The sequence below is a fragment of the Cnephaeus nilssonii genome (assembly GCF_951640355.1).
Source record: "Cnephaeus nilssonii genome assembly, chromosome: 11".
Taxonomy (NCBI): Eukaryota; Metazoa; Chordata; class Mammalia; order Chiroptera; family Vespertilionidae; genus Cnephaeus; species Cnephaeus nilssonii.
This window is the reverse complement of record NC_137082.1, coordinates 52899713-52914570: the sequence shown is the minus strand read 5'-3', so window position 1 is coordinate 52914570 and position 14858 is coordinate 52899713. Positions and strand designations below refer to the sequence as shown.

The following is a 14858-nucleotide window of genomic DNA, read 5'->3' as shown; positions in this document are numbered from 1 at the left end:
AGTTCCTGTCCCTGCCCTGTCTCACCTCCTAAGGCCCCTTCACCTCCTAACAGGACTAGGCAGCAGGAGTGGCGTCACCCCCGCGGGAGCTTCGGTATGTGGATGCCGGTGGGCAGCTTGGAAGAGAGCAGAGTGGTGGGCGCAGAGGCCCTGTGGGCTGCTCCCACGCCAGATGGGCTGACCTCGTGTGTGATGGAGAGGGGAAGGAGGCAAAAGGGCCGGCAGTAGCCTGGGGCAGGAAACAGGCGAGGACATAGCGGGGGCCAGAGCGGCCCCTCCAGAGCCCTGTTTCGTCACCAGAGCCCGGCTGAGAGCTCGGGGAGACCCGCACAGAGAAAGTGGACTGTAGGAGATTTTGGGGTGGCCGCACAGTGTCACCCTGGTCACTGGAAAGCCAACCGTGACAGGTGGCATGCTCAGCATGGCAGTGCACATTGCAAACACTAACCTTGTGGAAGAATAACCCTCCGTGTGCTTGCATCCTGGGAGTGAATGTGCTGCGTGACTAGGCTTAGTAGGGCCCACCCCTGATCACCATGAACCTACCCCTACCCCTGCCCCTGCCCCTGCCCCTGCCCCTGCCTCTGACCCTGAACTTAATCCTGCCCCTGCCCCTAACCCTGATCTTGCCCCTGACCCTGATCCTGACCCTGACCTATGGCTGGGCCTGGCTACTGAGGCTAGAAAAGCTGTCCTCTGCACAGTACCCTTCTAATGTGAGCGAACACCCCCTGCCCCTCCATAACGTACTGATTGTGCCTTTTGAGTTTTAGTGCCTCTTTTCAGCCTTCCCTCCAGACCCCCCGCAGCCTCCTTCTCCTGTAGAATGAAGATGAGGAGTGGCCTCCGCAAGGCCCCTCTAATTCCATCTAATCCTGAATGTTGAGTGTGGGTTTATATAATGTCTATTAACTCATAGCCTCAGTGATGAGAGGGTAACAAAAAAAAACCCAAAAACAAAAAACAAACAAAAAAAACCTCCGGTAAACAAAACCTCCAAATTGCTCACTCCGAGTGGTCTGCGTGAGCTGATGTTGGTGTGAGCCCCACGCAGATGACCCGTGTCAGCAGCCATGGCTGTCACGGGGAGAACACACTGTTCTTGAATAGTGACATAAATAAACTTTTAATGATACTCGCACGGGGTCTCTTATTTGCGTCTGTGAAACGTGAGCCCACACGCCGCCATCATCACATCCGAGCAAACGCGGGGACAGACCTGTGGTCACGGCACACAGCACGCCAGCACCTCTAGCAGGTGCGATGTCATCGCATGGCTCACACATTGACGAGAGAAGGTGGGATGGGTCACTGTGAGGGCGTCAGTTCTCTGATTTACCACGAAGAGAATCTTCAAGTTATCTTTAAACCAACTTTTTAAAAATATATTTTTACTGATTTCAGAGAGGAAGGGAGAGGGAGAGGGAGAGGGAGAGAGAAACATCAATGATGAGAGAGAATCATTGATCGGCTGCACACCCTCTACTGGAGATTGAGCCCGCGACCCGGACATGTGCCCTGACCAGGAATCGAACCATGACCTCCTGCTTCATAGATCGATGCTCAACCACGGAGCCACGCCGGCCTGGCTAAAACATCTTTTACATGCATTTACCAGTGAGCACCCTGCTCATGTGAAGTAAGGAATCTCTGACAAATTACTTTTTGCCACATTTTATCTTGCAGAGACATTGACAAGTGATTTTGGGAATGTTTGTTTATAGTTGATTTTATACAAGAATTCTCTTTCAAAAAGATCCACTAAAATGTTTTATTTTGGCTTTTGACAACACCACGGGTTCCTTTCTGCCTCGGCAACAGTGGTGTTGAACTCTGTGCATCTGTGAAATTCAGCAAGGGCGGCCCCAGGCAGGACAAGGGCAGGGCCCCCAGCCCAGTCTGCCGGAGCCCACAGCCTCAGAGTGTGTGTGCAGCCACGCTCAGCAGCAGGCAGCCCCACGGTGGGGCTGAGGGACTCCAAGCCAATACTGACCAACCCTCTTCCTTTTTACTTCTCTTCCCAAACCTCCTAGGACGGAGGAATTTGGAAAATCATGCAGAGATAATTAATTTATAAATGGTCAGTGCCAGGGCTCAGCTAACCTCAGGTCCCAAGTCACCTCATGTCTCAGATTTGCACAAGATGCTGGGCCAAGTCACGACTTTGTGTTTAAATGCAAACACTCTCACATCGTAAGAGCCAAGTATTCTGGGAAATTCATTGGGAGAAGCACTTTAGGTAATTGAGCAATCCACTGTAGAGGGAATACATTTCCCATAATCTGATCACCTGAAATAGTCCCATCCCACCACCCCTATATTTAAAAATGATTAGAGCAATCCCCCCACAAACAGGCAACGAGGTGGGGCAAACTCTTAACCAGCCTCTCTGAGAAAGTCCAGTCACATCACTTTCCTCCCAAAGTGTATGGAGTCCCTACTCTGTGCTAGAAACAAAGGGAACCAAGACCAAAGTCCTTCATTTACTATCTCATCAAGATAATGACTCGATAAACCACCAGCTTCTAAAAGTTTGAAAATGAGACACCCCCGCACAATTCACTGGAGTGGGGAGGTTGGAGAGGGGGTGTGAGGGCATGTGCCGGGGGGTAGGGGAGGCCGGGGGAAGGTCAATGGGGAAAAAAAGGAGACATATGTACTACTATTTGTAATACTTTAAATAATAAAAAAAAATTATTTTTCTTCAGTGGTGAATCAAGAGTGAATCACTTCGTCATTTTAGAACTGGTCAAACAGATGACAAATCTTGACTGAACACAGAAGCCATCATCATGCTGTGGCCACCTTATAAAAATGGTTAAACGGCAAAGCCTCGCCGTGACTGCCCACTGCTCCTGCCGCTGATGCGGCCACTTAGTGTTCAGTGTTAGTGCTGAAATATTGTATGAGGCACCCATATAAGCGGGTGGGTGTGAGAGGATGTGTGGACTCATTGGTATGACTGAGGAAGCGCTGACCCTCCGTAAATTCAGATGAGATCAGCAATGACCAAGCGTGACATCTGCTTAGAAACCTCCCCAAGGCAGAGACTGCTTCTTTAAGAGGGGTATGCAGGGTTTCTAACTCTAACCAAAAGTCTGCCGCCCCACTTTTTAAATGACGAAGAAGATGCCATTAGATTTTTAAAGGCTAATTTTCACTAGAATAAGGTAAAGACATGGAGGCCCCATGTGTATGCAGGCACTTCTGAAATTCTATTCTACAAACTCCAAATTACCTACGTCACACGAGTAGAGATTAAGTGGCAAAACGAGAAGACATCTAGGTTCACAAGTATCAACGGTATAATTTCATCTCTGCCTCACTTTGTACAAGAGAGTCTAGAAAAAAGAAATTAATTAGCAACAACTGACCCTTGGATTAACTTTTTATTGGTGGTAGCGGGGAGGGTACAGTATTGACTTTGAAATAAACTTTTGGGTGCGGGGGAGATATGCAGAGAAGGCATGAGATCTCTCTAAAAATGTAACCAGACAACAGTCCTATATATCTTACATGTTTTCTTAAAAAGGTGTCGCTTACATAAATCCAAGGGATCTTTTTTGTTGTTGTTAAAAAATGCGTCTCCTCATAAGTTAGAATATTCTTCTACAGAGAGGGAATCCACGTGAAGAAGGGGAATGCACTTTACTGTGCAGAACCTCAGACCTGGACTAAACACGCACACCTCTTGCACATGTTACGTAAGAGGTTAGAGAACACTGGTTATAATTGTAAAACAAAAACTCACATTTCCTTAAAAATGACAATGGGCAGAGGAACACAAAATATCCTAAAGAAAGGTGCCCTAGTTAAATGCTGAGATTGGATGGCACTGGAATTTCGCCATGGGGCGGACCACTGGGTACTCCTTGTGAGGACAGGTGTTCTCCATCCCCTCAGGGACACACGGCCAGAGGACACAGGCAGTCAATGAGCCTCCCACTGACCTGACGGGCCACAGGCAATATCCAGGTGGGTGTGGTCTCCTTTCACACCCGTGCAAGCACCGACGGGTGTAACTGAGGCCAAAGGCTAGCTGCAAGGGCAGCTTGTGTGGACCAGGGCACCCTGTTTGGGCAAGGGCACTGGAGTTTCCATTTCTGAAAGGATGCTTTTGTCCTAAGCCACTGACATTCTATGGGAATAACCTAATGGATGGGATTCCATGCACACAGGGTTCCTCCCAAGACCTGGCATCACAGGAACCGCACCCAGGCTCTCGCACAGACCCGGCAACCTGGTACCAGTGAGCTTTCCCTGTCTGGGTTCACAGAGGGAAAGCAAAGTGTCAAAGTTCTTTTCTGTTAAAAACACTCTGAACTTGAAATGAATTCATGTGCCAAACTTCCTTATATTAAATATTCTAAAAGAAAAAGTGGGTCATACTTCCTAACTTCATGTGTTATTTATTGTTCTTCCAAAAGAGATCTGCGAAGATGAGATCTTTCTGAAGATGCAGTTATCTGTCCTCCTGGTCCTGGTTGTGCAAGGCTGGCAATCTCTCGTCAGGAGACTTCATCGGCCACTAAGTCATAAAGAGCAACCTGCACTCCAACCAGGGCTCCCATAAACTGTCTTTACAAAATCTTATCTTTTCAAGGAATGTTTTGCAAAGAAGCAGCTTTTATAATTAGAAAGTGAATCAAAATAATACACTAATATGTTGTGTTTGCTTGCTAATAAACTGAGAACACTCACAAAACGAATTGCTGATAGGGTTTTTTCTTTTTCTTTAACCAACGTAGAAGTACTTTTAGATTCTCGTGGTACAGAGCAGGACTGTGCTTGCATACAATTAAGGAATTAAATAAACCCTCTTAGAGATTGTCCTGAGATGACATTTAATGCTAAAAACAAAATAAATAAACTAGCAAGAACCAACATTTTTTAAATTCCAATAATTGCAACTTGGGATTTTTGTTTACCAAAATTAATGAACATTTCTAAAATATTTTAATACAAAATTATAAAAGAAAGTGCATTAGAAGCAGAACCTTTAAAACTCTGGCAAAATTACATTATTCTGAATACACTGACTACAGCCAGGTACACACACCAACATTCAAGGAAAATCTCAAGATATATAGTAAGTCCAGCATCACAAGAATAAGTCAAATAAGGCTTTTTCCCCTTAAAAAAATATACAATACACAACAGTTTGAAAAAAAAGTAATATTATTTAACAGTTTTCTGACTTAAATATTTTCACATAACAAAAGCTTTTATATCACCATATTACTTATATACATATCCAAAAGTGAACAAAAACAAAAAAATCAAAAGATGCCCTTTCAAAAAAATAAGAGTGAAATGTCTCTTTTTTTCAGGAACCTGAAATGGGTTCCTCTCTTAATATACAAAGTCCGTACACTATTTACAGTATAATAAAACTGCCCTCTGAAACCAGAGAAGAAATGAGAGAACATAAAGGCAGTTATTTTTCAGAAAAATAAAAACAGCCCAGCTCTATGTTACAATGAAAAAGAGACCCATTTATTAATAAAATGAACACAATACTGGTCTGAAGTGCTCACAGGGAGGTAAAAGCGCTGACGCTCTCTCTGTAATGGGGACGAGTGCTTATATTTACAAAATATACTGTTCAGCCACACAGAGGCCCATATATCTGTATGTACATATGCACTTATATATAGAACATATAAATAACTTCAAAGGGGAAATTCACATGGAGAGAGAACTTTCCATCTTTGGAATGCTGCAGGAAGGACACGCCGCCCCGGCACGGGGGGCTTGGTGTGGGACATGTTGAATGTGGCACCATTGATGAGACAAGAATTCCCTGAAATAAAAACACACCTGCTGATGCACGAGGAGGAAAACACGGGCTCAGGAGGGCTCTTGCCCGTCGACTACCGAAGTACCTAATGTCGCGGTGAGCAGGGCCAACCTCCTCTCTCGCTTTCTGTTGGCAACAGAGGGCTTGTACTTTCTGCCACCATCTGGCCCATGGACCTGCTTGTCGCTGGTGAGGCAGGGCAGCGTCACGTGCGGACCGAGTCGTCCTCGTCCGTGTGTCGGGTTTACTCTGCTCCCCAGGTTTACGCTCAGAGGCTGCCTTCTTATAACTAATGATTAGATATTTTAATGCAGAGAGAACTGGTCCAGCCATTTCTCAAGGTACTAGTTCTATTAACTTACAGACTAAAAAGAGTCAGTTCTACTACCTTCAAAATGCACAGAGAAAAGGAACTTCCCTGTGTAGTCTAACATTTTTTTTAGACTTTGTGCACCTATCTGACATTTGTTTTATAAGCTATGCTTCTTAGAACATAAAGCATGAAGGAAAATATGACCTTTTCCATGTTAACTTATCTTTGTAATACAAAGAAATCACACTACAATGATAGTAAGATCCAGTTAATTTGTGTGTAACTAAACGCACTGGTCACGGAGCAGAGGGTGAAACTGCCTGTTGCGTACCTGAGTTCAGTGATTTGTAGACAAATGAGAACAATGCGGTTACATTTCCCCGTTTTTTTTCCTAAGTCTCTGAAAGACAATGATTCTTTAGATAATTTTATAGCTAAAAACCTACTGTGGTAACATGTTTCACACTTGAAGCTTCAAAACAGAAATTCCAAGTGCTTCGTTCTGCACAACACAGAACCTCAGAGATGTCCCAGGGTGCCATGGGCTGCTCAGAAGACGTTGGCCAGTGCCTGCCACTCGCCGGCGGCCTCAGGCACCACCTCCTCCAGATGCAGGGTCTGGCTCAGCTCCTCGGTGCCCTGCTCCTGGGGGCCTGTGGGTTCCTGCAAGGCTCCTGCAGGGTAGACAGAGCACAGGCAGATCAGACTCCAGCAGCACAAAATTTCTCAGTTAAAGGACAGCTGGAATACAGACAAGGACTTTCTAAATGGAGGGCTTTCCACCCCATGAGGAGAGCCATTTGAGCGCAGTCTGAATGACTCAGGGATGATGTCGGTACTGACGGTGAACGTGGCAGTAGCCACTGACAAACCCACCCGTGAGGGTGCTATTCCTGCAGTACCAGTGAGGCGGGGCAGACAATAACATTCACAACTTGTCTCTTTTCCTGACAGGAAGTAAAGCAGGGCCTGAAGTGTATCCGTTAAAATGAGCTTTCTCTCCCTCAAAACCCCATGGTGTCTGGTTGCCAGTCACCATGCAGGCCCGTCAGCTTCACGCACGGCCACACCACCCAAACACCTGAGTGAACCTGAGGCCCATCTGTCAGACACCAAAGGTTCTAGTCAGCATATACATACAGCACGAGCAGCTCAGCCCTGCATGGCCACTGGGCCGCTGCAGCCCATCCAGCCAATGGCCATCACCCCTCTCTTTACAGACTGGTGCAGGCCCAGGTTTGTGGGACACAGCAGGGGGCCCACAGCCTCAATACCCCCAGTGTTAGTGTGTCAACATGGGCAGAGGCCTGTCTGTGGACAGGATGGCCTGACTCTGCCCTGTGAGAGCCAGGCACACAGACAGCACTGGGCACAGAGCGGCGTGGCTGGACCCACACGTGCATCCTGCACCTAACACCTGGCCTTCACTGCACTCTGGGGAAGGCTTCCCCAGTGCCCGTGGACAGGATGCAGCGCCGGCCCCTCTACAGAAGGCGCGATGTGCGCAGGGCCTCACCGGTGTAGCTGTGCGCCCGCTTCATGTGGAGCTTCATGTTGCTCTTCTGGGTGAAGCCCATGACGCAGTAGTCGCACTTGTAGGGCCGCTCGCCCGTGTGCTTCTTCATGTGCACCTGCAGCGCGCTCTTCTGGTTGAAGGCCTTCTCGCACAGCGTGCAGTGGAAGGGCCGCTCCCCTGAGGGCAGAGCAACCAAGTCAGTGCCTGAGCTGCCCTCAGGAGCACACGCAGGAGACAGGCACATGCACACGACGGGCACACGCACACAACGGGCACAGGCACACGACGGGCACACCCACACAATGGGCACATGCACACGACGGGCACACCCACACAACAGGCACAGGCACACGACGGGCACACCCACACGACGGGCACACCCACACGACGGGCACACCCACACAACGGGCACATGCACACGACGGGCACACCCACACAACGGGCACATGCACACGACGGGCACACCCACACAATGGGCACATGCACACGACAGGCACACACAGGGAAATGACTGGCAGATGAGTGCTGGTTCACAGGGGTCACCATGGTATCCTTCCTGCTCCCACTGGCAAGTCCACTCCATGGTGACACATGAGAGACTGCCAGAGGCTGCTGACAGTCCGGAAGGCTCCGGAAATGAGGGGCACAGGGGCTTACACAGTGTTTCCAACCCATTGGGGCAGGAAAGCAAAAAGACCTTCAGGACATGAGACTGTCCTACCACTTGATTAAAAGTAGGATGTATGAAGTATTTTAAAAAACATGTAACTGCTTTCATGTTAATTCAGACACTGGAAAGTGAAAGGGAAAGCTGCTCAGTACGACTTCTGCTGGGTGCCTGCAAGTGGACCAAGAAGGTGGACAGGTCCCAGGAGGCCTCAGGCCCTACCCTGAGCAGAAGGTACTCAGGTGGGGGAGCCCAGACCAGGCAGAGGCGGAGGACAGGGCCCAGGACATAGGAACGGGTTTCTGTGTGAGCAGGAGGGGCGAGAGGCAGGGAGACAGTTTGCTCCCTTGCTGTGTGTTTTTCTGAGACTGACTGACAGTGGAGACAGGAAAAGCCAGCAGAGAAGTGTGAGGACGAGAGACAGGAAGGAAGCCCTGCGGGACCACAAGGTAGTCTGGCCTGACACTGCGCTTTATGCTCACGGTCAGAGCAGCAAAACCTTTCACTTAAAGGCTAGTTACCGCGGTAAGTGATAAAATTAGGACAAATGGCATACATGGTCCTTGTGTTACACACAACGTGTGTTATGGTGAACAAGTATTCCATGCTAAATCCTGGTTCCTCCAGGTCTGGTCAAAGGCCCCTGCACCAGGACCCTGCAGCCTCACGGCTCCTCACCTGTGTGGATGCGGCTGTGGCGCTCCAGCTGGCTTGGTTTGGCAAAGGCCTTCTCACAGGTGTCGCATTTAAACACTCTGGGCTTCTGCGAGCTTAGGGAAGGGCCAGCTTGGTGTGTCTGCATGTGCTCCTGTTAAAGACAACACAGGAATGAAGGAATGTCCGTGGTCACAGGAACTGCCCCACCTTTGGGCACTCAGGTCCTGTCCAATGTGGCTACAAACAATGCCGCAACGAATGGCCTTGGGCATATTTCGTGCTGATTCGCAAGCAGGTGCAGAGACCCTTGGTTGGGGCCTCCCCATTCCCCTACAGAAGGCGTACCAAGTCCAGTCTCACCAGCACTGAGGGGATTTCAGTCTCCCCACACCTGCCACAGGTGCTGACCGCTTTTTTAGGATTGGCCCCTCTGAGGCATGACAGTCTCTCCGTGTTCTTTTCATTTGCATTCGACACTGACTATGACTAACGTATGAACATGCAATTGGCTCATGCAGCCACCAACCCTCTTAGGACTAAAACACCCTGGTAAACACCCTTACCTCAATTGACTTTTTCTTCAAAAAAATGGCACAAGTTGTCACTGAAATTTGTAGTAACGTTTGTGACTCAAGAGTGGCGCCCTTCATTGACCGTGAGTGGGCTGGGCACCGGGGAGGGGCTGCAGTGGCGGCTGAGGGCACTGTACCTTGAGGTGGGTGGCCCGCTTGAAGGCCTTGCTGCACACGGGGCACACGTGGATGCGCTCCCGGCCGTGCGCGTCCTTGCTGTGGTGCAGCAGCAGTGCGGACGATGTGAAGCTGCGGCCACACTCCACACATGGGTGCTGCCGGCCCTCCTTCTCAGGCTGGCTGCCTGGGGCCAGGTGAGCAGAGACGTCAGTTACCTGAGATGGGTCAGAAATCCGGGACTTTACTCAATGGTGCAGTTGGCAAACCAACAGAAGACAACAGACACACTCCATAGGCACCAGCCACAGTGCCCGGCGTGTCCTCGTGGGGCTTGGCGCCGTTAGACCAGGATGGAGCCCACTGAGAGTCCTGACTGAGTGGGTTCACAGAACCGAAGGGGTCACCTGAGAGTGACTGCCAGTTGCCTGTCGGCTTCCACATTGCTGTCTTTCCCAATGAGGGCGGCTTCCTCATCTGAGAAACGTAACTAATCACAGTACCTGCCTGTCAGGGTTCAGTGACAGTTAAATGAGGGACCGTCCCTGGCACACAGCAAGGACCCAGAAAATGCTGTTAGTGCGAGGGTTAGCTTCGACACACAGAAATGATATTGCTAAGAAGTACTATTGCTATGGCTGGAGATGTCTTTTAGCAAACTGCACCACAAACAAGTCTCAGCTTTTGATTGGATTAAAGGATTTCCCCCAAACTTTGGATCACACCCTTTAGTAGGCTTTCTATTCACTCTAATGAGATGCCATCAACACCCTAAAAATAACTAACAAAATAAATGAATGAGTCAGGAGGCCTTCCCTGCTTAGCTATTATAAACAGGAGTTTAGTTTTGCAGATAAAAATTTATGATGACTTAGTGAAAGAAAACTATAAACAATTCTAAAGAAAACTGATGGAGTTCTCTATTTCCAGCCTATCAAATACTTTTTCGTAATACTAGAAGAGACAAACATGGATATACTTTAAAGAAAACAACACAGAGTGTCGATAGGGTGCTCTAATATTTATCAGCACTCAATAAAAGAGAATGGAATGAAAGAGCGAAGGTCAGTCAGGAGAGCAGAGAGCATGCCAACGTGCCGCAGGAGTGATTCTGTGACACTGTGTCAGGTGTGCACCTGTCTACGTGAGTCCTTATGTGTAAAACAGAAACAACGAAACACCCGTGTGTATTCAGGACACCGAATAAGGCATATTTCTTGTGAGTCAAAAAACCAATTTGAGAACCACTAGAGTAAGCGGTGCTTCAGGCGGCTCTGTGAGTGCAGATACACACCGTGGTTTACGAGTGGTGCACGCGAAGCATGCGGTGACAGAGCCCGAGCGCGTGGCGCTCAGATCCACCAGCACACTCAATATTCATCGGCAAGCAACCGCTTCTGAACCCAACACCTCACTGTGAGGGGAGCATTCGCTGTGCCGCTCCCTGCACCGTGACAACCACGGGTGTCTCTGAGTCCTGGGTGCCCTTAGTGCATCACTGAAGTAAGCGTGGTCCTGGGGACCCTGAGACCAATGTGCAGCCTTTTTACAAAGAGAAACTCAGCAAGAGGAGGGAAATTCCCTATGCAGGTCATGTCTACCTTCTATGGAAAAGTCCTGGCCCCACTAAAAACCAGTGAGTCATTACCTTGAAAATCATTTGCTAAAATTGCTGAAGCATAAAGTTAATGCTTCTTCCATTCAGAGATTGTTACTGTATTTGTAACTCTGAAAAGCTTTAAGGAAAGTGTTTAGACTCTTCTATATTTATAACTATCATTTGCTGAGTATGAGACAACATGCATTTTAAGAAATGAGACTAGTCAAATGACAAGTAGGTCACGCACACACATATGACTGTGTATATGAGAGAAAATATAACAAGTCTATAGAAGGTCAGCAAAAGTCTTTCAAGAAAACCTATAAAAAAAACTATATGGGAGTAAATGGCATGTGAGGTCTGATCAGTAGGCAAGTAGAAGATGTTAATAAATTTCTGACTAGATCCATACATTATTGTTTGCTACTTCTCACTGTGTGGTGCATAAATCATGGAAGGAACAATATCTAGTATCAGCAGTTCAGCACACGCTGTCCCTGGACCCTCCACAGCTCATACTATTCACACTCAGGATTTGCTGGAGACCCACCTTTTCATTCCCCATTTCTTCTGAGTCTGTGCTTTTAAAAAGCATGAATGGTTGTGAGTGACAGCGTGCCCTGTACCTGGTAGGCGATCTCTTCACAAGCAGTGGACCCTGGCTGTGGGGTATGGCTCACCAAGATGACCTGTGGCGAGCCTGCTCCTCCGTGGCCTGAGAGGGAGGGATCGGTGAGCAAGGCTGGGAACTGCTGACCCTGCCGAACAAAGATAATCACTACTTTAGACATCATAATATTATCATATCCTGTAATAATTTAGAAGGTCTGTTATGGTGCAGTCATTTTGGAAAACAAGTTGATAGGTCTTCAGAAAGTAACCACAGAATCACCATATGACTCAGCAATTCCGCTTGGAGGTATCTATCCCCCAAATGAAAATCTATGTCCACTTGAAACCTTGTACATGAATGCTCAAAGCAGCACTACTCACAGTAGCCACAAAGGGGAAACAGCCCATAATATCCATGAACTGGATAAACAAAATGTGGTATCTATATAATGAAGTATTATTCGACAATAATAAGAAATGAAGTATGACACAGGCTACAACATGAACGTTGAAAGCAGTCACTAAGTGGAAGAGGCCAGTCACAAAAGACTATACATTGTATGATTCCATTTATGGAAAATGTCCAAACAGGCAAATCTGTAGGGACAGGAAGTATATCAATGGTTTTCAGAGGCTGGAGGACATAGCACGGCATGGGGTGAGCTTGGGGTCCAGGGGCACATGGGAGTGATGGCTAACTGCCAATGGCACAAAGTCACAAAATGTCCTAAAAGTAGGTAAGGTGATGGTCACACAAATTTGTAAGCATGTGAAAGACTATTAAGTTGTTATAAACTACATATAAAGAATGTTTCCTTGTTAAAAATACACATACCTTGCCCTAGCTGGTTTGGCTCAGTGGATAGAGCATCAGCCTGTGGACTGAAGGGTCCCAGGTTCGATTCCGGTAAAGGGCACATGCCTGGGTTGCAGGCTTGATCCCCATTGGGGGACGTGCAGAAGGCAGCCAATCAATGATTCTCTCTCATCATTGATATTTCTATCTCTCTTTCCCTCTCCCTTCCTCTCTGAAATCAATAAAGATTTTTAAAAAAAAATACACATACCACTTTGCTGTACTGCACAGAACTATTATGAGTCTTATGACCACTCTAGCACACCCTTCTCCACTGACTGGGAATCGGAGACAAGGCAATAAGAGATGTGGTCAGCGGGATGGGGGTGCAGAGGGGAAGCTCAGCTTAAATGACCTGACTTTGTACTACAAATGCTGAATCTATATAAACAAATTAATACAGAACTGGAACTGCTAAAATCAAAGCTACTTCTAAACATACCTTATGCAGACTCCAAACGCTCTTTTGAAGCATACTAACTTGAAGACTCAACATCAGTGCCTCATGCTGAAGGAAAAGGAGTCACTAGGACACTTGGGCCATATGTCAGGTACCCTGCCACTGAAGGTGAGGCTGTTTCTCAATGTCTCCAGGAGAACAAAACAATCTGGATTCCCACAGAGAAGATAAAGAATGGAGGAGGGGGAGGACTGAGAAGGCTTTAAAAAACTTCACCCAAAAGAGAACACTGGGTCCACTTCCTGCGGGAAAGACACTTCCTGAGGCAGACAGAGCAGGGCAATGGGTAGGACACAGGCAGGTGGGGCAGACGGGACTCTACAAAGTCATTTTTACAGCTCTAGACAAGCAGAGCTTCTCAAATTGATTTGGATGCTTTTTTTAAAAAAAAAATATTTTATTGATTTTTTACAGAGAGGAAGAGAGAGGGAGAGAGAGTTAGAAACATCGATCAGCCGCCTCCTGCACACCCCCTACTGGGGATGTGCACGCAACCAAGGCATATGCCCTTGACCGGAATCGAACCCGGGACCCTTGAGTCCGCAGGCCGACGCTCTATCCACTGAGCCAAACCGGTTTCAGCTGGATGCTTTTTTAAAAAAAATATGTTTTTATTGATTTCAGAGAGGAAGGGGGAGAGAGAGAGAGAGAGACAGTAACATCAATGATGAGAGAGAATCATGGATCGGCTGCCTCCTGCACGCCCCCTACTGGGGATGAAGCCTGCAACGTGGGCATGTGCCCTTGACTGAAAATAGAACCCAGGACCCTTCAGTCCATAGGCCAATGCTCTATCCACTGAGCCAAACTGGCTAGGGCTGACTTGGATTCTTTACTTCCCATATGTGCCTTTAAAAAAGGTGAAATGATGGTACTTTAGGTATGTCCATCTATCAAACTGTTTTACCCAAACATGGGATAGATTGAAACGGTGCCATCTGTACTAGCAAAGCTTTGTGTTATGACCCCCTTACAAGGGAAGGTTACCCATCTGCTATGTGCCTGTTGTGGGCTTTTGCCCCACTCTTAGCACAATACCAATGTGGAAAAATGGTGTCAATCAAAATTAATAAATTCATATCTCCTATTTTAATAATCAAAGATAAATACCACCGCTGGCCAGAAATTCAGATACACCTAAGAATCAGTGATGGCTCATAAATTAACATTTCCAACCAAAAGCAATGATATTGGAGACTCTTAGCACATGTAGGCTTATCAAGGGGAAATGAAAGTTCCTTCTTGATTTGAACAGACAAAGCTATAAAAGAATAGATTAGCAGTCGTCCGGGAGGAGGGGTGAGGTCCTTGCAGGCGGATACGGTCTGTGCCTGACCTTGTGGATGGCAACGCCTAGGTGACACCATCTACAGATCTGCAAGATGCCATCCCTGGGGGACACTGGATAAAGGGTACACAGGATCTCTCTAAATTGTTTCTTACAATTGCCTGTGAATCTACAATTATCTCAAAATAAAAAGTTTAATTAAAAACCTATACACAATGTAATTTACTAGTGTGTTATTGCTGTTTCAATTGCTAATATTAAGTATTCTTAATGCAAATGCCTTAATTCAATAAGCAAAGCCCAATAAAATAAACCCAATGGTCAGCTGGAATCCACTCAAATAGCACATGAAAGTTGTTTGTTTCTGGTGTGCATGATTACTTGAATCAATTTATTCCTT

The 14858-nt window shown here is 47.1% G+C and overlaps 1 protein-coding gene across 3 annotated transcripts in view; it reads right to left on the bottom strand.

Moving 5' to 3' along the window:
- Positions 1-3428: 3428 nt before the first annotated feature.
- ZNF236 (zinc finger protein 236) overlaps positions 3429-14858 on the bottom strand; it is an 83485-nt gene continuing 72055 nt past the window's right edge. For all 3 annotated transcript variants that reach the window (XM_079783663.1, XM_079783665.1, XM_079783664.1), the window contains 5 exons: positions 11869-12000; positions 9663-9860; positions 8975-9104; positions 7630-7806; positions 3429-6787 (listed from right to left, as the gene is read on the bottom strand). In XM_079783663.1, the coding sequence (XP_079639789.1) occupies positions 6663-6787; positions 7630-7806; positions 8975-9104; positions 9663-9860; positions 11869-12000 (762 nt within the window). In that variant the 3' untranslated portion in view covers positions 3429-6662. The remainder of the gene's footprint in view (positions 6788-7629; positions 7807-8974; positions 9105-9662; positions 9861-11868; positions 12001-14858) is intronic.